Here is a 27,721-nt window from a genome sequence, read left to right as displayed (position 1 = left end):
AAGGATTCCAGCAACCCCCCACCCCGGCACTTGGTTAATTTTTCAAAAACCAACCTCGCCAAAATTTTTCATACCCACCCATTTTTTTTTTTCTTTTTTTTTTCTCTTTCCACCCCAATTGGTTTTTTTTTTCATTGGTATTAATTTTCAAAATTATTTCATAGTTTTTTTATAATAATAAAATAATAATAAAATAATACATAATATAAAAATTTAATAATATTATATAATATTAGTTTCTTTAATCTTTATAACCACTCACCCAATCTATTGAATAAGATATTCATTTAAATTTAGATGCTACATATCAAATTGCTCAAACTTTAAATAATGACAAATATCCACCAAATATTAGGAAAGTTACCAAATTATATTCCATTTTATTTAATAGATTTTGTCAAAGAACAAACAAACCCTATCCCTTCAAAATCAGTAAGAATAAATTGATAAATTGATAAACAAATTAATAAAATAAATAACTTTTGCCAATCATAAAAAAACTATAAAAAATTATGTAATTTTAAAAATTGAGATTAAAGAGGCAAAAAAATCAAAAAAATTTTTGTGCGTATTATTTTTTTTTTTTTAAATGATATATTTTCAAAATCAGATTAAATATTATTTTTTAAGCAAATTACTAAAATAGGCACTAGCTGGTCATATTGTTTTTGTCATTTATTATAATTTTTCAAATATAAGAGAAATTAAATTTTGGACTATTTAAAATAATTTTCTTTTTATTTCCAACCATACCAAAATCCAACACTCTTTTTCCAATATAACCTTATGTACTTATTAAAAAAACCCTTTATAACAAAAAACACGTTGATAAAATGAAAAATAATCAAACCAAAATGAAATGAAATAATAATATTATTAATAATAATTTTTCCTATACAAAAAAAAAAAAAATTTAATAAAAAAATAAATTCAATAATAATGATTATATAAATTTAAATTGATTTGAATAAAATTTAATTTAAATTTTAGTTATCAAATATATTATAATAATTAATTTTTTTTTTTTTTTATTAAAAGTTTAAAATTTAAATTAACCAAATTTTTTTTTTTTTTTTTCAAAAGGTCAACATAGCACGATGGTTGTTTTTCAAACGCGTTATTAATTATTATTAATTTTTTTTTTTAAAATTTTAATTTTTTTTTTTATATTTTATTTATTTTTTAAATTTTTTTTTTTTTTAAAATATTTTAATTTTTTTTTTTTTTTGTTATATAACCTTTTTTTAATATTCGATATCGAAAATTAGTTTTATAAAACCTTTTTTTTATTTTTTTTATTTTTTTTTTTTATATTAATTATTTTATTTATTATATAATACATTAATACGTATTAATTAATAAAATACAATTAATATTATTTATCATCTAATTTTTTTTTTTTTTATTTATTTGCTTCACAACGAAAAAATAATTTAATAAAAATTAACCCCCCCCCACCCCACAATATTAAAATTTTTTAGACCGAAATATATACATAGCCTATATCGAAATTAATTAATAATTATCTATAGTTTTTATTTTACTATACACTTTTAATTGTTAATTATATATTGTATAATATTTTATTTATTAATAATATAGTAGTAATATATAGCCATAGAAAAAAATGACTAGTGATAAAATACATTCAAAAAAACCTGCTAGTATGTGTTAAATAAAAATAATAAAAAATAATAATAATAATAATAATAATAAATAATGGTAATTATAAAATATGTATTAACAAATATTTATTTATAAATTAAAATTTTACAGACACAGCATTTAAACAACAAAGATTAAAGGCATGGGAACCTATTTTAACACCAGGCCCAGTAATTCTTGCATTTATAGCAATCGGTATTGCATTTGTTATTGTTGGTGCATTTATGCTTAGAGCATCAAACCAAGTTATAGAATATACAGTTAGATATGACGATAATACAGATTGTAAAATCGATTCAGGAGTTCCTTGTAGAATAGATATCGATATTACTGAAGAAATGGAAGCACCAGTATATTTATATTATAGATTAGATAACTTTTATCAAAATCATCGTAGATATGTAAAATCAAGAAATGACGATCAATTAAAAGGTATTGTTGTTACCGATTTTAATAAATTGGATGCCTGTGAACCAATGATTACTGCTGATGGTAAAAAATCTAATATTTCACAAATTCTTGTTCCATGCGGTTTAATTGCTAATAGCATGTTCAATGGTATGTTTAAACATTAAAATATTTTTACTTTTTTTAAAAAAATAAACAAATATACTTATAACATCAATAATACCATTATTATAATTATTATAGATACAATCAAATTATATTCAGGTGCCGATCAAATCACCCTTAGAAAAAAAGGTATTGCCTGGAGTTCAGATGTTGAAAAGGTAAAAATACCCACCACCTATTTTGAAATAAGTAAAATTTTTTATTAACATTTTTTCTTTTTTTTTTAGAAATTTGGTGACTATCCAGTCGACGGTCCAGGTATTATTAACCCACAATTTAATGGTAAATTCTCAGATGAAGATTTCATTGTTTGGATGAGAACTGCTGCTTTACCAGATTTCAAAAAATTATATAGAATTTATGATGGTCCAGCTTCATTAAAAGGAAAAATCACTGTTGAAATTGATAATCGTAAGAAATCGACTATTTATTAATAATGTAATCAAGCCATAAAACTAATTAAATAATCTTTTTTTTTTTTTTTTTTTTTTACAGATTATCCAGTTGCTTCATTCGATGGTAAGAAGTATGTTGTTCTTTCAACTGCAAATTGGATCGGTGGTAAAAATCCATTCCTTGGTTATGCCTATATCATTGTAGGTTGTATTTGCTTTGTTCAAGGTATTGTTTTCTTAGTCAAACATTATGTCTCACCAAGAAAGATGGGTGATGTTAAATATTTAGATTGGAATAAATAAAAAAATACTAAAAATCATCATCATTACATAATATATCCAACATAAATTTAGCTTTTTTTATTTTACTTTATAAATTAAATCAATTATGAAAATAAAAAAAAAAAAAGTTGTAGTATTATTTTAACTTTTTTATAAAAATAGAGTTTCTTTTTTCTTTTTTTCTTTTTCATTTCATTTTTATTTTATTTTAATGAAAAATTAACACAGGACAAAAGGTTTGATTATTTAAAAATACCAAAAAAACACCCATTTTGATATTAATTTTATTTGAAAATATTTTTATTAAAAAAAAAATCATTATAAAAATAAAAAAAACTAAAAAAAATCAAAATTTTTTTTTGGTTTAATTTTTTTTTTTTTAATATTATAAAAACATATTATTATTATTATTATTCATTTTCATTATCTATTTATAAATATATAAAATGTGTATGTATTAAAAAAAATAAAAAAATATTTTTATATTTAATTAATAAATTTTATTTTAATTTTAAAAGCAACAGAAGAAAAAAAAAATGTATCTTGTACCACTTGTACTAAAAGTATTAATGGTGAAATGATTGAAGCATTGGGTGGAGCCTTCCATAAAGATTGTTTTCAATGTAATGTTTGCAAAAATCGTAAGTAAAACAGATAAAATTGGTAATAATAGCTTTTCAATTGTTATATGTGTAAATATTAACACAAAGTTATTTTTCAGCACTCACTACCTTTTTTGTTTTAGATGGCAAACCAGTTTGCAAGGATCACTATACAACAGGATTTAATTGTCATAGATGTCAAAAATCAATTTCAGGTGCAAAATTAACAGATCAAGGTGGTAGTAATTATCATCCAGAATGTTTTAAATGTAGTTATGAAACATGTGGTGAACCTCTTAATGGTGCATATTATATTAGAAATGAAAATCCATATTGCGCAAAATGTAATGATATTTTAAAGGAGCTCGCTAAAAAAGAAAATATTAGAGAGCTTGGTAATTGTTATCAATGTAAAAAAACTATTTTTTCAAATACACCAATGGTTGTTGTTGGACCAGAGCAAAGATTCCATAAGTCATGTTTAAGATGCACTAAATGTAGACAAGGTTAGTTATCTTTTTTTGATATTATAAAATAATCAATCATTTTTATTAATTTTTTTTATTAATTTCTTTTAAATAGAAATCGAAGGTCAATTTACAACCAACTTTACAGATAGTAAGTTTACTTCATTAATAGAAATTTTTCAATTTATTTGTTTACAAATTTATTAACACCAAATATTTTATTTTTAAATTAGAAAATTTTATTTGTATGAAGTGCAGCAGCTATTAAAGTAATATAGTATAGTTTTTACAAAGTGTAGATAAATAAAAAATTAATAAAGAAAAGAAGGTTTTTAAATTCGAAATAATGTATTTGGTTTGAAGGATTTATTACAAATTTTAAAAAGAAATAAAACAAATTTTATTAAAATTATTTTTAGTTTTTATTTTTATAAAAAAAAAAAAAAAAAGAAAAAAGAAAAAGAAACTATGTGGATTCATTATTATTTTTTTATGAATAGGTTTTATTATTGTATATTTTAAATAATCTTTCACTTATATCGGAACCAAATTTTCTATTGTTTTTCCCAAATTCAAAATCCTTAAAGAAATTAGAGGCAGTTTTATCATCACCTTTAAATCTTTTTAAAGCTATATAAAGAGAATAGGGGGTTGGATAATGGTCTACAATAGTACGAGCTTTTTCAGGTGAGATACCAGGAATTTGCATTAGTTGAATGGCAAAGAACTCGAGGAGCATTAACCCTTTGGATTTTACGTTTGATTGGTTAAAAGTGTCTACAGAGCATTGAATGATTTCACCCTTATAAATAAACTTTTTCAATGTTTCCAAATGACTAGGATTTGAAGTTGATAGGAACGAAGGTTTGCAAAGTTTATCTTTAAAATATTCTGTTGTAAATGTAATGTATTCAATGGTTTCTTCGAGTGAAATGGTTTGCTTAATTGTAATGTCATCGTTGATCTGTGTGCTTACAAGTGCGCTAGCAAGAGCATCTGGAGAGAGACCAAAATTGACGGAGCCCCATTTCTTATATTGTTGCGATGCCATAATGTTATTTGAAAGTACACCTTCAACTAAATAAATAATATTGTTACAACCTGTTTTTTTTAATCTAAATTTCTGTTCTTTGTATCTGCCATCCATTATACTGCTACTAAGATCGTCAATTCTTTTTCTTTCCATAATATAGTCTAATAACCACTCTTCACCTTTTTCATCGATTGCTACCCAAATAAAGTCACCTAGTTCTAGTTTTTTAATTTCTGCATTTATACCATTATTTTTTAATTTATTTACAATGTAATCTCTTTCTGTAACTGATTTAACTTCACGATTATCAATAAAACATTTAATTTCTTTAAAATTTATAATTTTTTTGCTACTATTATTTGTTGTAGTTGTGGTTGTTGTAGTTGTGGTTGTTATAGTTGTTGAGTTGGATGTTGACTTATTATCAATATCTGAACCAATATTAACTTTTAATAAATCTTCTTCTGTAAATGAGAGTCTAATTGGTTTTATTAATTGTTTTTTATTATTGTTTATATTATTATTTATTATGTTTATTGTATTTATATCATTTTCATCTTCAGAAAAAATGTAGCTGTTTTTTGATTGTATTGGGGTGCTTTGGATTGATACACTTTCTTTATCTGGCTTGGATTTTACTGGTGTTGATCTTAAAATTCTTTTTGGTGAGAATGCCAGACTCATCATATGATTATATTTTGATGGTGATTTCGCAGTTGATGGGGAGGTTAATTCGTGTTTTCTCTTTTTATTTTTTAATGGTGTGGTAAACTTAACAGGCGATATTGGTGAAAATATTATACTATCATTAAACTTATTGCTATTATATGGTGATTTAATTGGTGTTATTTGATGTTTATTAAATTTTAATGGTGTATTGTTGGGTTTATTATTATTGTTGCTATTGTTAGAAGTGCTATTACTACTATCAATAAAATTATTATTATTTACATTGTTTAAATCGAATGAACCAAAATCAAAATTAAAAGATTCATTAAAAGATTCATTTATAGTTGGGTTTATATCATTGGTTAATTGCAAAATATCATCATCTACTATTTCAATAAAGTTATTGGGTTTTGATGTTGATGTTGTTTTTGTTGATTTTGCCCTTGATCTTGAAGGTTTGGGTTTATCTATATTTTCTTTATCATCTTTGGTTTTTGTTTTTCTTTGTCTTTTCTTTGGTGATTTATTTTCATCATTATTATCTATTTCTATATTTGAAGTTCTACTATAAATTATTTTTAGTGGTGTTGGAGGTCCTTTGGGATATAGTGGATGGGATTTAGTTTTAAGAAACTGATCAACTTTTTTTGAAAGGGTTGGTCCAAAACCACTTAGGGCTTCGCATTCTTTTCCATTAAAAATTGGGAGTGGATAGAGTGTTAATGAATGTATTGCTTTTTTATAAATTGATGTTTTTTTAAGATCTGCACCTGGTCTACTCTTTATAAAATCGATTTGTTGTTGTAAAAATTCTATTATATGTGGATTTGCAGATTGGATACTATTATTATTATTATTATTATTATTATTACTATTATTGATTGGTTTAGATGACATTGTTTTGATTTTGAAAATTTATGTATTTAAACTTAATTAATGCATTTCTTTTCACTAAATTATAACAATAATTAAAAAAGTTTTTTTACCTCTTTTTTTTAAAAAAAAATTCAAAAAATAAATGAAAAAAAAAAAATTAATTTAAAAATAAATAAAAAAAAATAAAATGGAAGAAATAAAGATATTTTTTAAAAAAATATAAAGCATGTTTTAATTTATTTACAAAAAAAAGAGAAAATAAAATATTTATGAAACTATTCTATTTCTAAATTTATTGGTTTTTTTTTTTTTTTATAATTTTTTTTTTTTTTTTGGAATAACAAAATTGTTTTCTAAAAGATAATTCCAGAGTCGGATAATCTACCTGGATACTTATCAACCTTTTGATTTAAAAGGACTGAATCTCTTTTCTTATTTTTATGTTGTTTTTTTAATTTTGGTTTTTCATTTTTACTCTAAATAATAAATTAAATATTAATATTAATAAAGTTAAAAAAAATATTAATTATACATTTATTACCTTTTCAACTTCAACACGTTCTTTTTCGTATCTTCTTACATAGTCATCTTCTAATGCCATTTCCCTTTCTCTGATTTTATCATCGACATTTCTTCTCATGAATGGTACTCTGCTACATTGAGGAAGAACAGTTCTTCTTTGAACTAATGATGACATTCTAACTAATCTATTCATTTTGTTTGAAAGAATTTATTATATTTTTTATTTGATATGTATATTTTATTAATAATAATATTTATTTATAAATGGTTTTTTTTTTTTTAAACCTTTTCTTTTTTTTTCTTATTTTTTTTTTTTTTTTTTTTTTAAATTTAAAAAAACTATAAAAATTAAAAAAATAAAAAATTAAATTTTTTTTATTTGATTTCCTTTTATGGGCAAAAAAATTAAACAAAATATATTTTAATTTTGATTTTATACTATTTTAGAAATTTTCTTTTTTTTTTTTTTTTTTATCTATAATTTAGATTTATTTATAATTTAAATTTAATTTAATTATTATTTTTATAATTATTAGTTCAAAATAAATTTTTATTATTATAATCTGTTTATTTATTATGAAAAAATAACCAATATTTATTTCAAATAAATTATGAGTATTCGAAAAAAGTAGTTTAGTATACATAGAAAGAAAAAAAAAATTAATATAAATAATAGAAAATAATAAATTGTAGTTTTATATTTTAAAATTAAAAAAATAATTTTTTTAATATTTATTTAATTGTTTATGGATCTCTCTTTAATACAACCCAAAGAGCGTGAATTACACCTGGAATCCAACCTAAAATCCAAAGGACGATATTAACCCAAAATACTAATGCGCAACCTCTTCTTATAAATACTGCAAGAGGAGGGATAATTATACACAAAATAATCATACCTATAATACATTATAATATTTATAATAATATTGTTAATTTAACTATAGTTTTTATTATATTGTATTTTTATATATATTTATTAAAATACTAACCAACTTTTTTTGATCCTTCTGACATTTTTTTTAGTATATGTAAAAATTATTTCAAAAACTTTTGAAAAAATAACTATTAAACACAAATTTATGAATTGAAAAAAAAAAAAAAAAAAAAAGATTAGAAATATTTATATTTTTGAAATTACTGTAAAATAATAATTAAATTAAATTAAATAAACAATTTTATTTGTAAATTATTTTGTTCATTTTCTTTTTTAATAAATTTTTAATTATTATAATATTATTATGGGCTGGTGTGTGAGTTATCTATATTAATAAATGTGCATTGAATATATCAATTCATTGTAAATGGTAGATAGAAAAAGCAGTGTGTAGGTGGGTGGGGTTGGTGTTCAAAAAAAATACTAAAAAAAATTAAATAAAATAAATAATAAAATAAATTAAAAAAAAAAAAAAAAAAGAAAAAAAATTTAACCACACCACCAAAAAAGAAATAAAAAATGATAGAATTATAAAAGGAATAGTATTTTTATTCATTTTTTATATGTTCAATATTTTCGAAATTATTTAACCCATCAAATTTTGTAATTTCAACTTTTTTTATTTTTTTTATTTCCAAATTTGGAAATATAATTTTTGTTTATTTAATATACAAAAGAGATAATAAATTAAAAAAAGATTAAATAAATAAATAAAAAATAAATAGGTAAATAAATATCTATAATTCAAATTATTCTTAGTTTTTTAGTATTTTTCTTAATTATTTTTAAAATTTTTTTAAATGATTTTAATATAAATTATTTTTTTTTTGATGATTTTTTAAATATTTATAAATTTTTTTTTTTTTTTTTTTTTTAATTTTATATTAAAATGGATCTTTTTTTAATTTGTTTTAGAAATTTATATATTAGAAATTATATAATAAAATATTTAAGATTGTATAATAACACTTATAGATATAGTTATTTAGCAAATTTCAAATACCCAAATCAATTAAATACTCTTGATCCATTTAGCGAATATATAACACATTTAAATTTGGTTTCAATATTTGATCCAAAGGGCCTAAGTCTAAAAAGTATCAAGTATACTTTCCCAAATTTAGAACATTTGCTATTACCTAGTATTTTTAATGATGTTATAAAGGTTCAAGATTTTGGTAATAGATTAAAGTCGATAGTGTTTGGCGACGATTTTAATAATGAGTCATTCTCATCAACAGGCAATGAAAATAATGGGTTGGTTTTACCGATGGGTTTAGAGAAAGTAGAATTTGGGTTTAAATTTAACAAAGAAATTAGCAAAGGAACACTACCATCTAGTTTAAAGTCCTTGGTATTTGGATACAGTTGGAATTTAGCTTTAGATAAATTAAATATTCCGGATCAATTAGAGATTTTAAAGTTTGGAAGAGGCTTTGAAAGAAAGTTGGGCGGAGTAAAACTACCATCAGGTTTAAAATCATTGGTCATAAAGTCAAATGTTGTCATTCATGAAAATGTGCTCCCAATCGGTTTAAAAGAATTAAGGTTACTAGATAAATACAACTCTCCATTTAAAACTGCCAATGTAATACCATCAACGCTAGAGTACCTTGAGGTTGGAAACTCCTTCAACCAAGATTTAAGCATTGCATTATCCTCTTTAAAGTCCTTGAGGGTATTGAGGCTTGGCGACGAGTATAATATCAAGCTTCGAAAAGGTTCGCTTCCGCCATCGTTGACCAATATCGAGTTTGGTAATTATGTGCACTTATTGGAGCCAGGTGTTATTCCACATTCAGTTACTGATATTACCTTTAAAGACTCTTTTTCAGATAAAAGGTTATTGTCCATTTTAGTGCCTGGAAGTTTACCACCGGTCGTCGAGTTTAAAATGGGTCACTACTTTAACATACCTATTGCACCATCTGTATTGCCATCAACGATCAAATCATTGAATTTCAGCGACAATTTTAAAACAAAGCTTGAAGATTATTCGATTCCATCATCAGTAGAAAAACTCGTAGTCAATAATGGCGCATGCTTAAACCACTCCACTCTTAATCATAACACCAACTTAAAATATCTGGATATTCAATATTTAACATTCAATAACGGTGATGAATTCCAAATTCCAAATATAAATAGTGACAGTTTAAAAATATTTAAATCTAACATCCCTTTAAAAAGAATGGTACCAGATAGTGTAGAGGAACTAACAACAAAAATACCAATTAATGTAAATTTATTCCCTCAAAACTCACTAAAAAAATTAATAATACATGGCATTGTGTCTGTAAAAGGATCATTTAAAACCAACGATAATCTCGATTTAAAGATCAACCAACTACCACCAACCATCGAACATCTAGAGCTCATAGATACAAAGGTAACCATTAAAAACTTTAAAATGGTCCATTTCAAATCATTAGAAAGATTAGAAACGCTGGTAATCAAGCAAGCAATCATCGTAAATGTGTCTGAGCAGCTATTGCCCAACTCAATAAAAACTTTAAGGCTAGTAGAAATTAATGGTTTAAAGAATATAGATCTATCAAGTTTTACAAATTTACAATGCTTAGAAATTACCTCACCCTATTTCAACATTATTTTCGATTTTGTAGTCAACAATATTCATGCACTAGAATCAATAAGTTTACCAAATCAACTAAATGAATTAATTCTAAATGTAAATACATACCCTAAACAAATAGATGAGGAAAAATCTACATATTTGGATTGGGACTATAAAATACATAAAAAGGAATATGTATTTTCACCATTAATAACAGCTTTACCAGAATCATTAAAATCGCTGTATTACAACTCTATTTATAATATAATCAACGAGGATCAACCTCTTCCTCCATCAATCAAAGATTTAAAATTACACAGCAGATTCACACAAAATAAAAAGATTAATCTATTATTAAATTTTTTACCCCAAAATTTAGATACCTTATGTCTATTTTATTTATATAATTTAGATTTTAATTTATCAAAAAAATTAAAATTAGAAAATTATATTTTAAATTTTGATTCTGGGGAATAAATAAATAAATAAATCAATAAAAAAAATACTTTTTTTTAAGCAACCTTTATTTTATCAATTACTTTTTTTTTTTTATTTTTTTTAAATTTTGCGAAATTAAATGTAATAATGATAATAATTTTATTTTAAAATTAAATAAAATTTAGCATGTTTCCTTTTAATAAACTAAGCGATCCATTTGACTATCAAAATGATTTAGAATAGTGGCGATGAACTAAAGGTTTAGTTTAGATTGGTTTAAAGGTGGAATGCTGAATGCCCATTAATGTTCAAATTATTTGCTCGAATTATTATTTTTGTTCGAAATATTGCTTGAATGATTAATATTGTTAGAATTGTTACTCGAACTTTTTTTGTTCAAATTGTTATTGTTATAATTATTATTGTTTGGGTATATTTCATAAAATTGCAAACTTTTGTGTGACATGAATCAAAAGAATTTTTCGTAATTATATTTTTTCTTCAAGTTGCATGTATCATTATCAACTACACTTTTTTCCTTTTTCATTACACACTGTTTAAAATTTTTTAATTTTTTTAAACAGTGTTAAATTTACTTTTTTTTTTAATTTTCTTTCATAGTATTTTGAAAAAGTTTTTTTTTTTTATTTTTTTTTTTTATTATTTTATATACATACAAATAATCATACATTTTTATTTTTTCATTATAATATTCGGCACATATAATAATTTTTAATAATAGCAATAATAATTTTTTATATTTTTAAAATAATTTACAACTTAATTAATATTTAAAAATGGATTTATTATTGTTTTTTACTTTTTATGTGGTATCACCAGTTTCTCATTAGCATTTTTTATTAATAACAAAAAATACAATAACTATAATAATAACTAAATAAATATAATTTATTAATATTTAAAATAAATATTAATAAATTATATTTATTTTAAATATTTAGATTAATTTTTTTATTTTTTGTTTTTTTATTTTTTTTTTTAAATTATTTATTTACAAGTTTTTACAGGTTGGCTTAAAGCAATACGAGATGATGGAGGTTTAACAACATCATATTCACCCATAAGAGCAACTTAGAAAAGAAAGAAAAAGTTTCGAATGACATTTTTCAATTGAAAATTTCATTAAGTTTAACATCTTCTGATTCATCGGGTATTCATAGACTACCTAAAAATAATAAAAATAAAAGGTTATGTATTAAAAAAATATTTATTTATAATTACCTTTAATTAGAGGATATTTAATGAGGATCACTTTTTTCTTTTTATTTTAAAAATTTTAAATAAAGATTTAAAAAAATTAAATAAAAATTTTTTTTTTAATTTTTTTTTTTAAATTATTTAATCACAATCAATAATTAAAAAAATAGTTTTATAAATGGATAATATAATTGATATATTGGATAATAATATTTCAAAAAACAATAGTATTAATATTCAAAAAAATAATCATAATAATTATAGCACTATTAGTAGTGAAAATAGTAAAAATATTTCAAATGATATACTATTTTTTAAATTAATAAGAAATAAATATATATTTAATATCATTTTAAAATATTTAAGAATCTTTACAAATATTTATATTTTCAGTAAAAATATAAAGTTTAAAAATGTTTCAATTTTTTTAAAGCAAGAATTAAAGAGTTTTGTTACATTTTTAAATTTATCGGTAGTTGAAGCAAAGAATGAAAAAATTCAATTAAAAGTAATCAAGGAGTCATTTCCATTTCTCAACGAATTAATACTACCCTATTATTTTAATAATCAAATTGTATGTGATGATTTTGGTCCAAATTTAAAGAAAATATCATTTGGCGCAAGTTTTAATAACAACTCTTTTAGTTTTGATGTATGTGGTGGGCAAAATGTTTTACCAGAGGGTCTAGAATATATATCATTTGGTTTAAGATTTAATGGAGAGATTTGTAAAGGCTCATTACCCAGTAAGTAATATCAATAGTTTTTTATATATTCTCGAAATTATTTTTAATAATAAAACCCAAAAAAAAGAAAGTTTAAAAACATTTAAATTAGGGTGTTCATGGAATTTAGATTTAAAATTTTTACAATTACCAGATGGTTTAGAAAATTTATGTTTGGGTTTTAGTTTAAAGAAGGATTTGGAGGAAACAGAAGAGTTTAAATTACCATCAAGTTTAATATCGTTAGAAATAATGTCAAGTATCCCAATTCATCAAGGTGTATTACCTATAGGGTTAAAAAAACTATGTTTAAATAATTACCTTTTGCCCTTAGATGACATATTACCCCCAAATTTAGAGCATTTGAAGTTTTGTAGTGATTTTAATCAAAACCTACCAATTCTTCCATCATCACTCAAGATTTTAAAACTTGGCCACTCATTTAAGAAAAAGTTAAATATTGGATCTCTTCCTTATGGTTTAACATATCTATCAATGAGTAGCTACGAATTCCAAATTGAACCTGGACTTTTACCAAACTCGTTAACAATGTTAAAAATGGATACAGAGCTGTTCTCGTCATGTAACCACAATATCTTAATTCCAGGTTCACTACCTTCATCTTTAAAATTTTTTAAAATACCAGCTTTTTTCAATTACATAATACCCCCAAATGTATTGCCCCCATCAATCAAATCTTTAAGTTTTTATGAAGGTTATAATCAAAAAATTTCAAAAAATTCCATTCCAAACACAGTAGAAAAACTTTCAATCAATGACTCCAGCTGCTTAGAAAAAGATTTCTTTGAAACTTTTAATCAATTTAACAATTTAAAAAAATTGAAAATTATTTTTAAAAACAACTTCAGACAAGTAATATTCCCAAACAATATTGAAATTTTAAAAACCAATTTTGATTTACAGCAACCTTTACCAAATAGTATAAAAGAATTATCAATTAAACTACCAAACCTTCAAAAACAACTCTCATTCTTTCCACAATCATTAAAAAAGTTACAGATAGTGGGCCGTTTGTCTTTAAATTTTAAAATTACACTACCACCAACTTTGGAATTTTTAGAAATTGAAAAAGTTCCATTAAATTATATAAAACTCAAGGAACTTAAAAATTTGGATACGTTAATAGTAAAGAACTCATCTTTTGAAAGAGACAAAGAAGTTATCAATTATAATAGTAACAATTTAAACAATAATATCAATAGTAAAAATATTAATAGTTTTAATAATAAAACACCCATCAATTTAAAATTACCAAATAGCTTAAAAACATTAAGACTAATTAGGGTTTTTGTAGGACATTATAAAGAAAACTTTATAGATTTATCAAAATATGAATCAATCAAAACTTTAGAATTTCAAATGATGCCATTAGAAAATGCAATTTTCCCAAAGAATGTTGAAGAGCTAATACTACAAGAAAATATGGAATTCAAACTAGATGATTCAAATGTTCCAAACTCAATAAAAAAACTATCCTTCAACTCATCTTTTAAATGTTTAGCAAAAGAATCAATTTTTTTATCCTCAATTATAGAACTGTCAGTAAACAACTTATTTTATATCCCACCCGAATATTTTGATAAACTTTCATCACTAGAGGTTTTAAATGTTAAATATCCTAATTCAAAAGAATCGTTCGACTATAATTTTTTCCCAAAGCAATTAGATTTAAAGAGATTTAGATTAAATTTTTTAACTCCAGAGATAAATTAATAAAGATTAATAAATCTATAAAAAAAGAAAAAGTTTTTTTTTTTTTAAATAAAATTATAAAATTATAAATTTATAATTTATAAATTTTTTTTTATTTGTTTATTTAATTAATTTCACCATGTTTATTTATTAATGGGTCAAATTCATCTTCGCCATCATTAATTGATTTAACTAAAACTTTGTTTTGACGAGTTTTAACTTTGGTTGTGGATGGATTTGTTGTTTGAATACCTTTGTTATAAATTTTTTGATTGATGTGACCAATACAAATACCAATCGGAACGAGAGCAATAACACCGGATAATGATAAAATAACACCACTAAAAACATCTATACTTGTTAAAGCCCTAGTATTTATAATTAAACCTACTAATGTTATGACGAGTGATAAATATGACTCTAGTTCGTTCTTGTATTGAGATCTATAAGGTTTGCACATCCATGTAACAAAAGTAAAGAAAAGTCCCATTGTAGAAATAACTAAACCTTTAATATCGATATAAGAGAATGCAAAGGCAAAGGTAACTATAATGTACAATACTGATCTGACCATTAATAAAATATCCCACCATATAAAGTTCGACCTATATTTTTCGAAAAATATTTTTGTAAAGTAACGATTCTTTCTACGGATTTGAATGAAAATGTATAACGGTACACCAATTGTGACTAGAACTAATATTATACAAGCAAAAATAAACAGTGGAAGATGTTTTGAAGTGAAGCATTCGACAGATGGATCTAGACTAAGGTATGAACTGCTTCCTATTTTTGTGCAACTGACCAAGCTAAGTGAAATATATGTGATTGGTGTATAGAGCGTGACGAGCATACTTATTAGAGAGTAAACTAAATTTTTATCGAATATTTCAGTTATAAAAACATTGAATCTTGGTAAAATTCTAGCCATTAGTTTTTTACCCCATGTAAATTTAGTTGAGATTGGAATAACTATTAAAAAGATGATACAATATGAAATTACTTGTTTCCAAAGGAATGTAACTGTTGGGTCTAAACAAGCTGAGGGCCAATAATCTAAACTAAAGGTAAAAAGTGGTATAATGGAAAGGTATTGAATATTGTATCCCATTACTGCAATAATTTGAACTACTAAGAGATAATTTAAAATGATTGATGTTGAAGGCACAGTGAAAATGCTAAGGAATAAAACTAAAATAATGTAGAATAAAATCATACCCAATAATAAATAGACATTAAATCCTTCACACTTTTCACAATACATTTTGACTTTTGAATAACCAGGTTCGCAGACTGAACATAAAACACCACCTTGACCAGTTCTGCATTGTCTATTTTGGCAATAAGCGGGGTCACATGCAAATATATCTGGTTTTTTATCTTGTTCTAAAAGGATCCAATAACCCTGTTGTGGATACATGACATCTTTACCTGGGCAAATAACCTTTGTAGGATCGCAACTATAGCAATTGGAACCATCATAACCATAAGTGCCAATTTGGCATGGTAAGCAATAGTTACTTGAATTTGGTGAGAACCCAATTGAACAACCTGTAAATGGTATTTCAAATGCATCGGTTAATATTACTTGATCGCCATCTGTCTCTGGGAACCAAGCTAATGCGGAAAATCTAACAATTTGACCAATACTATGATTAAAAGCTAATCCTGGTAATAAAATTGAACCTTGGTATACTTGTGTTGAAAAACTTTGAACAACTATATTATTAATTGTTATATTAACAATATAGCTTACTTGGAAATCTAAAAAAGTCATACTTTGATTATAATAGTCAAAGAGTGTGATACCTAAAGTAAAATTTGTATTTGGATGAATGGAAAAACTTTGACTTTGAATTTTTAATTTTGCTGGAAAAGATGCAAAATTATCTCCATAGATCGCACTATTTAATAAAAATTTTGTTTGGCTATCAGTAAAACAACCTTCATATACGGTAGAATAGCACACACCACCAGCACCAAATTCAACAGTATTTGAATAAACATAGGAATTTTTGAAAAACATTATATTACCCTGGCCATAAAGAAAAGCAACACCACCAAAGTTAGATGCTGAATTTAAATTAAAAGATGAGTTTGAAGCAACTACCGATGAATTTTCTTGTAATGTAAATACACCTCCAGAACCTTGTAGTCCTACCTCGCCCAAACCGACAAATGAAATTGTATTTAGAAAAAATGAGCATCCTGAAAATTCTAATGAGGCAGAGTTGAGGAAACCAACAGCACCATACTGTGCAGTATTATTACTAAATTTTGAATCTATAAAAGTATCGGTACCAACATTATTAAAAATTGAAAAACAAGATCCACCTCTTTCATTGGAATTTTCAATACAAGTTGAGTTTTGCATATTTAGAGAACTACCTGTTGTTTCAATAACTGAGCCATTGGTTAAAATATTTCCAAAAAAACTAGACCCGGTGATATTTAAGTTTGAATTGGTCAATTCAAATAAAGCCTCTGAGCAAGAATTATCCTGAAACAATGAATTTAAAATGTTTGAATTAGACCCAGTAATATCAAAAAGAGGATTGGATAAAGAGTTAAGACCACCTGTAAAATTTTCAATATTTAAATTGCTGTTTGCTACCATAATATTACCAGAATTATCGATAAAGTTAATGTTGAAAAACGAAGCTTTAGATGCAAACATATTTACAAGACCTCCTTGAATAAAATTGAATGTAAAGTTGGTATTTTCCATTATAAAATTTGAATTTCTAATCTGAATGCCATCGGATTTCGATTGACAGGTTTGCACTTTTGAATTATTCAAAAGTAATAGATTTTGATCCACACTACTAAAGAGACTAACTTCAATACTTGCTTGGTAATAAAATGTACAATTGTCAAAGACCGTTATATTCTTAATAAAGGTTGCCATGTTAAACGCTGCTGTGTTTGAATCGAAAGTGCAATTACTAAACAATAAGTTTGAATTTGTGTATAAACCCAATGTATTGTTGTAAGATGAAATTTTATTGAAATTACAATTGTAATGCTTGACATTAGAAAGATCAATAACAATACCTATATGTGGATTTGTATTTGACGTTGTTACTCTCTTGAAGATACCTGTTGATTTATAGATGTAATAAGATTTTTGCGATACAGTAATAATATTGTCAAAATCTGTATTGTTAATTTGAAACGTTGTATTTGACATGAAAAAATATTGAGTATTGTTGAAGAAATAGCATCTCTCTAACTCTAATTGTGAGTTTATTGAATGAATTGGGTAGCTTTGACCTAAAAAGTTATTTATAAATTTCGATTTGATGATATGGAGTTTGGAAAACTGAATACCGATAATATTACCCAATTGTTGACCTGAAAATACTGAAGAGGACAAGAGGACATTTTCCGAGTTAATAATTTTAATAATTTCGAAATTAAAACCATCTGAAACATTAAGATATCTAATACTTGATGGCTCCATATCTACCATATATATTAAAGGCATATTTGTGCTTGTGTCAAAGTTTTGGTTGCCTATAAAAGATACATTTGAAATTTCTAATTTTGATTTTGATATTGAAAGAAACTGAATATTATTCCATTCCATAATTGTATTATAGATATAAGTATTTGCATTTGAAACAAGAAGAGAAACCAAGTTGGAGTTATTTGAGAATATAGAATTGGTTAATGTGAAATTATAAACCTGATTAGCATAGACCAAAGTTGTTGGATTAAAAGTATAAGTTATATTATCCATCAATAAATTTTCTGTTCTATTAGCTTGAATATATGGGTGTGAATCATCTTGAGACCCATAAAATATCATATCTCTAATAACTAGATTTTTTGAATCTTCCACATTGAGGAATTCGTTTTGGAAATAGGTGTATAAATATATAGTGAAATCTTTTATCAATATATGTTCAACCTCGATTATCATTATGGAAAGTGCTTGGTAGGTGGCGGAAATATTGGAAATTGAAAAACTATATCCTCCACCGACAGTCATGGTTGGAACATTGCCTGTTGATGATAGATTACTGAAAAAATCTATTGAATCAATTTCTATAACCTTAAAAGCGGTCGAAACTACAAGTTGGAAATCATTTGGGTGGGTAGAAAGAACTTTGGAATTGGAAAAATACAAAGATGATTGAAATTGATCAATAGTAATTAAGCTACTAACTACATCATCAAAATAAACACCTTGGATAGTTGTATTAATCCCTAAACTTACTATACAATAGGTATAGCATCCATTTATATAACTATCTACAAGAGAAAAATTTGAAAGTATACTAATCTGGAAAGCAGGAACTAAATAGTATTGTGTTGTTCTCTCCAATTGAAAATTACAATTAAGAATTTGAAGACTTGAATTTTGACAAACTGAAAATGCCCTAGATGGTAACCTTTGAACCATATTAATATTGCTCAATGTAACCAGAGGTGAATTTACTAAAAAGATTTGGTTTTGGAAATCATTGGTATAAATAGTGGCATTTTGGTCAGTTGGTTTCAATCCAAGGCTCTTTCCATTAAAATCAACATAGTAAGTTTGATTCCAATAAAATTTTTCAATATAATTAATTCCTAATAAATAAATATTTCTTCCATCTTGAATTGAATAAATTGCCCTTTGGATCGAACAAAAAGTATTTGCTAAAGTACCATTACCAGAAAAATCACTACCATTATTTGAGACATATATATCATTATCTATATTTTAATTAAAATTTATTAATATTTATTTTTATGCATATTTTTTAAAAATATGTGTATTTACCAATTAGTTGACTCGGTATAGGAGCGAAATTTATATAATCCACTATTATTGTTTGAAATATATTAAGTTTTATAAAATAACCAGTATCAGTATATTTTAAAGTTATTTCATGTTGGCCACCATCACAAAATTTTGTAATATCCACAGTTGCTTTTTGGTATGGGGTTGGAGATTGTGAATAATCTGTTGTACTAATATTTAATACTAAGTTATTATCAATATAAACACTGAGATAATTTGGTATTAAATTTTCATTACTATTTTCGTTAAAATTAAAATTATAATTGTACTTGTCTATATTATTATTTATATTATTATTATTATTATTATTATTTTCTATATTCATTAGATCCAACTTTGAATATTTAAAATGTTTTTGATTCGAAAAACCAGGTTTATCTTGTGACCCTGTTGATAATGATCCTGAGCCTGTAGTTTCTATACTTGAACCACCAGAAGTACCTGTAGTACTCGTATGACCAGTCAGCAATGATTCACTTGTGGTATAATAACTTTCAGATGATAACGAGCCAGACTCGCTGCTGGAAGATTCAAATGTATATAAATAATAAAAACTTAGATTGAAGGTAGGGAATAAATCGGTAACTCTTGGTTCCATAAAATTTGGAAATTGTAAAGCGACACTTGTAATACTTTCTGTGCTCTCGGAAAACATAAGACATACAGTACCTTCATAGCAATCTTCTGAATTAATAAACATTGTTTCGTTTGTGGCTTGCCAACCAGTAGAATAATTTGTTTGATCTTCAAACCCTTGGTTTATTATTTGTACAAAAAAATCTGAATCTAATTGATCACAAAAATTGATATCATCGCCGGAACTGCTGTCATCGCTATTTATTATAAAATTATTTTCTTCATCTTTTATTACACTTGAACCATTTATACAATTTATTATTATAAAAAATATTAAAAGTAATGATATGTATATATTATTTTTATTATTACAATTGATTTTATTATTATGATTAATCATTTTAAAATTTTAAAAAAAAATGAAATTTGAAAAGAAATAATTTTTTATTTCCTTTATTTATAATAATTAACTATGCATTGGGATATGTGAATTTTATTGATAAAATTACACAATATCTTATTTAGTTGGTTTATTGCCCTAAAATGAATTGATTAAAAAAAAATTTTAAAAAATTTTTGAATTTTTAAAAAAAAAAAAAAAAAAAAAAAAAAAAAGATATTTTATCTCCATTACTTCGTTTTTTTTTTATTAAAATTTTTTTTTTTTTTTTTTTTTTTTTTTTTTAATTTTAAAAAAATTATATTTTTTATTTATTTTATTTCCTTTTATCAAAAATTAAAGTAAAATTTTTTTTTTTATAACTTTAAAAGAAATAATGTTTTAATTTTGGAAATTAAATTCAACTTTTATTTTCAGGTTTTTTTTTTTTCAAATTTCATTTTCATTTTTATTTTATTTTGTTTACCACACTCCAACCATAAACAAATAAAATAAAAAAACAATGATAACGTTTAAATATAGTTTTTTTATAGTTTTAATAATATGTATATTTACATCTGTAATATCAAATGTAATCAATATAAACAATAATATAAACAATAATATAAACAATAATATAGACGATAATATAAACAATAAAATAAATAAAATAAAACTACAGGAAGATTATCTAAATAATATAGATAATGATAATTTTGAAGATTTTGAGGATCAGGATTTTTATTATTACTATAAAAAAAATTTAATGATAAATAATTATCATCAAAAAATAATAGACAATAATCAAGAGTTATTAAAACATAAAAACAAAAATATTAAAAACTATAATAAAATATCAAATTATGAAAAAAATAAACATTTAATTAAAAATAATATAAACCCTAAGTGCAGTAAGTATTTTTAAAAATAAAAAATTTTCAAAAAATTAGTATTAATTTTTTATTAACTTTTTATTAACTTTTTATAAAGACCAAAATACAATTCTAAAAGATTGGGGGTTTCAAAATTTACAATCAGCATTCGAAAATAATAATATTACATATAACAACAATGTTTCAATAGTCAATGGGGATTTCTGGTCATTCTCCTATGAAAACTCAGTTGGTATTAATATATCATTTGTAGATGAATTACACGAAGCATTTTTTTCAACTAGTATACAGGGGTACAGTGCAATTAAAATATCAAGTTTGCCAGGCAAACCTTTTTCAACCTTGTCGTCATCTGTTTATTTGAACCAAACATTTGAAACTCAAATCGATAGTTATTATACGCTATATTTCGAAATATCATCGACGCAATTAAACTATCGTTTAGAAGTTTTATTTGATGGTCAAAAATATGTAAATATTAATCCAACTGGCGCAACTTTTAGCCGTGTCCCTTATAGATTGCCAATAGAACCAGGACCTGGGATTTTAGAGCTTTCAATTATGCTAACTTTTTTTCATGAAGGTTTGCCAATTCCACCAACTTATATAGAGAATGTTAGAATTATGAAAAATAATCTTGTAAATATTAGGCAAGATCAAGTATTTGTTTCGAATAGTGGAAGCGATATTACTGGTAATGGAACATCTACAAATCCTTTTTCATCAATTCAACAAGCCATCAATTATGTGTCAGACAACAAATATGCAACTATTTTTGTAGAGCCCGGCTTCTATTGTGGTTTGGGTAATAGTTACTTGGACTTTTCATTACAAAGCTATTTGTCGATTGCCTCTACAAGTAATAATAACGATACAATCATCTCTGGTGAATTTTACACCAATATAATTCAATTTTCCACAGTCACTGGTGTAGATTTGTTCATTTCAGGCATCAATTTTATCAGATCAAGTATTAGACCGGGTGGCTCAGCAATGACGATTAATGGAAATTGTTCCCTTTCTTTAATTAACTGCCATTTCAACGAGCATTTTGGTGATTCGGTTTTGCTCTTAAACTATTTAACAAATACCATATTGGACAATTGTATCTTTTTTAATAATACCCAATATGCAATTGAAGCTGTAGGTGTCTTTGGTCAAGATCAAATTTTAATATCTAATTGTACTTTTTACTCAATCAATAGTATGAATTTTTTAAATATTCATTACATTTTCATCACAGACTCAATATTCTTTTATAACAAAAATTTACCCAATATCGATCAACAATGCCCAGTTCTTCTTGATATGGTCGAAAAAGTATCCCTTACAAAATCTTGGATTGAAACATCACTTTGTATTTATCGTTCACAATTTTATATTAACAGTACACTTTTTCAAGAACAACCTCCAAATATCTATATTCAATCAGCAGTGTTAGCCCTCAATTCAGATTTGGTAATGAATAATATTACATTTAGTGGTGGAATATCGTTTGCTTGTATATCTGCTTTTCAAGGAAGCGTTTATCTTGGTGGTAGTTCTTTTTTTGCTACTAGTTCTAAAAACTCTATTTTGGTCGAGGATATAAATTTGGAGGTCGATAATGTTCATTTTTATAATGAAAACGTAGCATTATTCACAACCAATGGTGAAGCCACTATCAAAAATTCTTCGGTTATCTCTTCTCAATTTATAAAGTCATCAAATTCACAAATATATATTTACAATTCTAATTTTACAGATGCCACAAGCCAGGCAGCTCTATCAACTATCTACACTTTCAATTGTTTATTCAAATCTACAAGTGATACTATATTTGATTTTTATAATTCTCGATATGGAGACGATGGAAGTTTAATTATATCAAATTACTTTATGTTTTTAATAAGCAATGGCCCATCCTCAATAATTTTAAATGGAACTATCATTCAAAATAATGTATTTACAACATTCATAACCATCAACGATAAAGGTATAGGGTATCTTTACAATGTTCAATATATTGGGAACCAGGCCCAAACTTATGCTGGTGGTGCTTTTCTTTTATCTGATAACGTCCAGTTAACTATTTCTAATAGCGTATTTAGAGAAAATACTTGCACAGGATCTGGTGGAATAGTATATATGTCAACAAATTCTTATCTACTCATGGATAATTGTACTGTTTCTCAAAATTTAGCTGGTGATAATGGCGGGGTAATTTATAGTGGGGGCCAAAACAACATTACCATCAATGGTGGATTCTACCTTAAAAACCAATTAAAGGAAGGCAGATTGGGGGTCTTTATTTTCTACTATGGTAACGAACCAATCATAAGGTCAAATGTAATATACACTCATGAAGAAACTATAGTGTTGGGTATTATCTCGCTTTTTATAAATACCAATATTAATGGCCCAATTCAAAGTGGTTCTGGTCCATACTATATTATGGTTACATTTGTAAACTCTAAACAAAAACCATTATTCGGATACCACTTTGATAAGAACTCTCAGCTCTATGTATCATTAATTGGAGGAAGTATTTTAAACACCCAGTTCCTTGACAAATTACCAGCCGATAATGCTTCCATTATAATTACTATAGATAAATTAGTGGGTCAAATAAACTCAACACAAACTATTTTTATAAACTCTGATTCTTCATCTATTACATCAACCAAACTATCATTCCAATTTCAAAGTTGTCAAGATGGTTATTATCCCAATGAAGACTCTACATTGTGTATCCTTTGCCCATTTGGTACCTATGGTATAAACTCTCAATGTGAAACATGTCCAGCCAACACATTTTGTTATGGTGGTTCAAGTATTGCAGGTTTAGATGGTTTTTGGGTATTTACAGACGGCCCAAATATTAAAGTATATGAATGCCCCACAGATGTTTGTTATAAAAATGACGAAGCAAAAAACACCACCTGTGCCCAGTATAGTAGCGGTATTTTATGTGCAGGTTGTATCGAAGGATATTACAATTGTGGTTCTGGCTGCAAAAAAGAAGACTCTATTAACAAGTTTGTTTTGACCATCAGAATATTCATGTTTTTTATTTTGGTAATCACCCAACAATGGTCTAGTGATAACTCTGGTTTGGTTACTATTGCCTTATACTTTATGCAAACTCTTGCTGTAATTTCATCAGGTATTAAATTCAGTATTTTAACAAGTTTAAGTGGTTCAGTATCAGCTCATTCTGGTAGATCCAATAGCATTCTCTCAGTACTTGATGATTGTCTTGGTCCATTTGGTTTCTATTGGAACCACTATTTCATCCTGCTACAGCCAATATTCCTTTTCTTGGTTTTACTATTCATCATTGTTTTAGAGCTATTCCTTAGAAAAACAGGAATCATCTTTAAAATTCCATTTATTAAAGATCTTGTTGAAAAGACCGAAAAAGAATTCTTTAATCGTCAATTCTCTACATTTATCAAAGTATGCATGAATTCTTATGGCCCATTTGCAACCGAAATGCTTTTAATATTATTCTGTGAAAGTATTGGTCCATATGAACTATTAAATGCAAGTCCTGAAGTAAGCTGCAAGGGTAGTGCCTATGAAACTGCCACCAAAATCACTTATGGCCTAATTTCGGTATTGGCACTTTTCCCAATTATTATTTTCATCTTGCTCTATAGAGTCAAAGACCGTTTACACGATAAAGATGTCGAAAGAAGATATGGTGTTTTCTATCTCAAATATGTACCAAAACTATACTTTTGGGATGTTACCCTATTGTTGAAAAGATTATCAATTGTAACAGTATCGCTAATCCAGTTCCAATCAAACTATAGATCCGTTATTTTAGTAATCCTTGGTTTGGTCTATTTATTTGTCCACTTGAAATTCCAACCATTCATTACCGATCAAGATAACAACTTGGAAACCGTATCATTAATTTTACTATTCATCTCATGTATTTATTTAGACAATGGCTTGTACGAAGATACTGAACAATGGATTTTAATTATATGTGTTGTTTCATTCCTATTAGCAGCCATTAAATTCCAATCAAAATATTTAATGAATGAATTCAACAACAAAATTTATCCCATCTTAAAGAAAATCTATGATAAAATTACCTCCAAAAATTCAAAATTAGATATAGATAGTCATCATAAATTATATTACGATTACGAAGAATCAGATAACGAAGATGATGAAAATGCACATTTTGCCTATGACTCTTCAAAAAATATTATTAAAGTAGTAGATAAATCAAGCTATTACAATTTTGGTGGTTCATCTCCAAATGAAAAACTATCATCATCATATACATATGGTGATGATGGTTCAGATGATGACGATTATTTAATAACCAACCAGATTAAAAGAAGAATTTAAATATTTATTTAATTAATTTCAAATAAATAATTATAACAAATAATAGTAATAATAGTAAAAAGAGTAATAATAATATAAATAATCATAACATTGTAATAACAATTAATAAAATTTTAAAAATTTAAATTAAATTTATTTAAAATAAATTAAAAAAAACTATTTAACAATCGTAACAACATTCTTTATTTTCTTCTGGTACTTTAGTTGGATCTAAACCTAACTGTTTCATTTTTACTGCAATTTCGAATAAATAATCTAAACATTCGCATTGAGTTTTAGCTTTAACCCAATCTGGACCCCAAACATAAACACCATGTCTTCTAACTAAAACTGCATTTGCATTTGGATATTTCTCCATTGCTCTATACTGTAAATATTAAAATATTAATAAATATGTTTAAATAGTTTTATATATATTTATAAAATACGTTTTATTACTTACCATTCTTTCTTTTAAATCTCTTTCGTGTGGTGTATTTTCAATAATTGGAATAACTAATTTATCAAAGTATTGTAAGAATTTTGCATTTTCACCATGTCCAGAAATAACACCTTTGATCATTTCTTGATGAGTAATAATAAATTCTTTTTCATAGAGAAGAGTAACCATAACTGCTTGTTGACTGTGTGTGTGAATTACAGCACCAGCTCCTCTATGTCTGTATGCATTAAAGAATAGTGGTGTACATTGACTTGCTTTTAATTTTTTATCTGATGGTGGTGCCGATATTTCTTCTTCATTTTCATTATATACAAAAATATCATCACCCAAAATTCTTTCTTTTTGAACTCCTGATGCTGCAATATAAATTTCTTTTCCTTCTTTAATACTAATACCACCTCCTGTACCAGTTACCCATCCGTTACCATAAAATAATTTACATAATTCTGGAATTAACTTTCTTGGGTGCTCTTCTGAATAATTATCTGACATTATTAAATTAAAAAAAATATTAAGATGAATATAATGGGTAAAAAAAAAAAAAAATGCCGAATTGAACAAATTTAATTAAAAAATGCAAAAATAAAAAAAAAAATAATTTAAAAAAAATAAAATAATTAAAAATTTTTTTTTTTTTCTGATTGGGTGTGAATATAATAAATTTTATTTCTTTATTATAATATAGGGTAAATGTGCATACTGTTACATTAAAATATTACTATTAAATTAATAATACATGAAATATCTTTTTTATAGAATGGGAATAATTTAGTATTGGTACAGGACAATAATAATATTTAAAAACAGAATGCATATAGTCAACTATGTGATACTTAGTTACAACCGCATGAACCGCTTCCGCTACCTGATGAGGATCCACTGCTACCGCTTGAAGCACCACCATCGATACTGTAGTCATAGGTATAGGTTGTGGTGTAGGTTACTGGATTTGAATAGTAGTAATAGTATGAATAACCACCAGCGTCACAAGAGCCACATTGAATCTTATTTGAACCCATGGATGATGCACCTTTACCAGCAGAAACTCTTGATTTTGATGAACCGCTCATTGGTGAGAGAGAAGTAATAGCAGCTGCATATAAAAGAATGAAAATCAATAAAATAAATTAGTTTTTAATAAAATCCAAAACTATAAAAATATATTTATGTAATATTTACATAAGATTGTCATTTTTAAAGTGTAAGTAGTAATTAAAATATATTATAATTTGATGATTTAAAAAAAAATTATCTTTCTTTTTATATCTTTTTTTTTTTTGATATGGTTTTTTTTATTTTTATTTTTTTTTATTTTTATTTAAATCATCATTTAAATGATAATGTTATTTGTGGTTGTGGGATTTTAAAAATTGATAATATTTATTTATTTGTTTATTTTATAAACTTATGATAAAAATTCGTTTGATGTAATTATATATTTAAAATTAAACTTTCATTTTTTCATTTTTAAAAAATTATATATATTAATATTTTTCTATTATTTTTTTAAATCATATAATACATTCCAATAAATCTTGGTTCAATATTTTTTTAATAATAAACTTACTCATATAATCAACAAAAATATTATGATTAGAGATA

At 24.8% G+C, this 27,721-nt stretch overlaps 10 protein-coding genes across 10 annotated transcripts; 4 read left to right on the top strand and 6 right to left on the bottom strand.

Moving 5' to 3' along the window:
- Positions 1-1,240: 1,240 nt before the first annotated feature.
- DICPUDRAFT_47774 (uncharacterized protein) lies at positions 1,241-3,042 on the top strand. Its single transcript, XM_003288109.1, has 5 exons — positions 1,241-1,664; positions 1,777-2,223; positions 2,317-2,396; positions 2,466-2,649; positions 2,734-3,042. Exons 1-5 carry the CDS (start codon positions 1,628-1,630, stop codon positions 2,934-2,936), a joined length of 951 nt encoding a protein of 316 aa, XP_003288157.1. The 5' UTR covers positions 1,241-1,627; the 3' UTR covers positions 2,937-3,042.
- Positions 3,043-3,459: 417 nt separating this feature from the next.
- DICPUDRAFT_33592 (uncharacterized protein) lies at positions 3,460-4,028 on the top strand (the record flags this gene model as incomplete). Its single annotated transcript, XM_003288108.1, has 2 exons — positions 3,460-3,556; positions 3,637-4,028. Coding segments are annotated over 2 exons (489 nt in total), but the record flags the coding sequence as incomplete, so codon positions are not given.
- A 446-nt stretch (positions 4,029-4,474) lies between these two features.
- On the bottom strand, positions 4,475-6,583 carry DICPUDRAFT_78969 (uncharacterized protein; the record flags this gene model as incomplete). Its single annotated transcript, XM_003288097.1, has 1 exon — positions 4,475-6,583. One exon carries the CDS (start codon positions 6,581-6,583, stop codon positions 4,475-4,477), a length of 2,109 nt encoding a protein of 702 aa, XP_003288145.1.
- Positions 6,584-6,915: 332 nt separating this feature from the next.
- Positions 6,916-7,277, bottom strand: DICPUDRAFT_152364 (uncharacterized protein; the record flags this gene model as incomplete). The annotated part of the gene is made up of 2 exons (XM_003288096.1): positions 6,916-7,038; positions 7,104-7,277. 2 exons carry the CDS (start codon positions 7,275-7,277, stop codon positions 6,916-6,918), a joined length of 297 nt encoding a protein of 98 aa, XP_003288144.1.
- A 506-nt stretch (positions 7,278-7,783) lies between these two features.
- Positions 7,784-8,151, bottom strand: DICPUDRAFT_92049 (uncharacterized protein). The gene is made up of 2 exons (XM_003288095.1): positions 8,077-8,151; positions 7,784-7,983 (listed from the first exon to the last, which is right to left on the bottom strand). Exons 1-2 carry the CDS (start codon positions 8,099-8,101, stop codon positions 7,829-7,831), a joined length of 180 nt encoding a protein of 59 aa, XP_003288143.1. The 5' UTR covers positions 8,102-8,151; the 3' UTR covers positions 7,784-7,828.
- Positions 8,152-8,910: 759 nt separating this feature from the next.
- Positions 8,911-13,490, top strand: DICPUDRAFT_33573 (uncharacterized protein; the record flags this gene model as incomplete). The annotated part of the gene is made up of 2 exons (XM_003288107.1): positions 8,911-10,047; positions 13,347-13,490. Coding segments are annotated over 2 exons (1,281 nt in total), but the record flags the coding sequence as incomplete, so codon positions are not given.
- Positions 13,491-14,814: 1,324 nt separating this feature from the next.
- Positions 14,815-20,458, bottom strand: DICPUDRAFT_33594 (uncharacterized protein; the record flags this gene model as incomplete). Its single annotated transcript, XM_003288094.1, has 2 exons — positions 14,815-19,394; positions 19,462-20,458. The coding sequence occupies 2 exons, from the start codon at positions 20,456-20,458 to the stop codon at positions 14,815-14,817; spliced, it is 5,577 nt and encodes a 1,858-aa protein (XP_003288142.1).
- Positions 20,459-21,426: 968 nt separating this feature from the next.
- DICPUDRAFT_33578 (uncharacterized protein) lies at positions 21,427-25,677 on the top strand (the record flags this gene model as incomplete). Its single annotated transcript, XM_003288106.1, has 1 exon — positions 21,427-25,677. A coding segment is annotated over one exon (4,251 nt), but the record flags the coding sequence as incomplete, so codon positions are not given.
- A 160-nt stretch (positions 25,678-25,837) lies between these two features.
- On the bottom strand, positions 25,838-26,611 carry DICPUDRAFT_33571 (class II aldolase/adducin, N-terminal domain-containing protein; the record flags this gene model as incomplete). The annotated part of the gene is made up of 2 exons (XM_003288093.1): positions 25,838-26,044; positions 26,120-26,611. The coding sequence occupies 2 exons, from the start codon at positions 26,609-26,611 to the stop codon at positions 25,838-25,840; spliced, it is 699 nt and encodes a 232-aa protein (XP_003288141.1).
- A 341-nt stretch (positions 26,612-26,952) lies between these two features.
- Positions 26,953-27,311, bottom strand: DICPUDRAFT_152356 (uncharacterized protein; the record flags this gene model as incomplete). Its single annotated transcript, XM_003288092.1, has 2 exons — positions 26,953-27,212; positions 27,299-27,311. The coding sequence occupies 2 exons, from the start codon at positions 27,309-27,311 to the stop codon at positions 26,953-26,955; spliced, it is 273 nt and encodes a 90-aa protein (XP_003288140.1).
- Positions 27,312-27,721: the final 410 nt, after the last annotated feature.

The sequence above is a fragment of the Dictyostelium purpureum genome (assembly GCF_000190715.1).
Source record: "Dictyostelium purpureum unplaced genomic scaffold DICPUscaffold_123, whole genome shotgun sequence".
Lineage (NCBI taxonomy): Eukaryota > Evosea > Eumycetozoa > Dictyosteliales > Dictyosteliaceae > Dictyostelium > Dictyostelium purpureum.
Note: the sequence above shows the minus strand (reverse complement) of the source record. Positions and strands in the feature narration are given on the sequence as shown.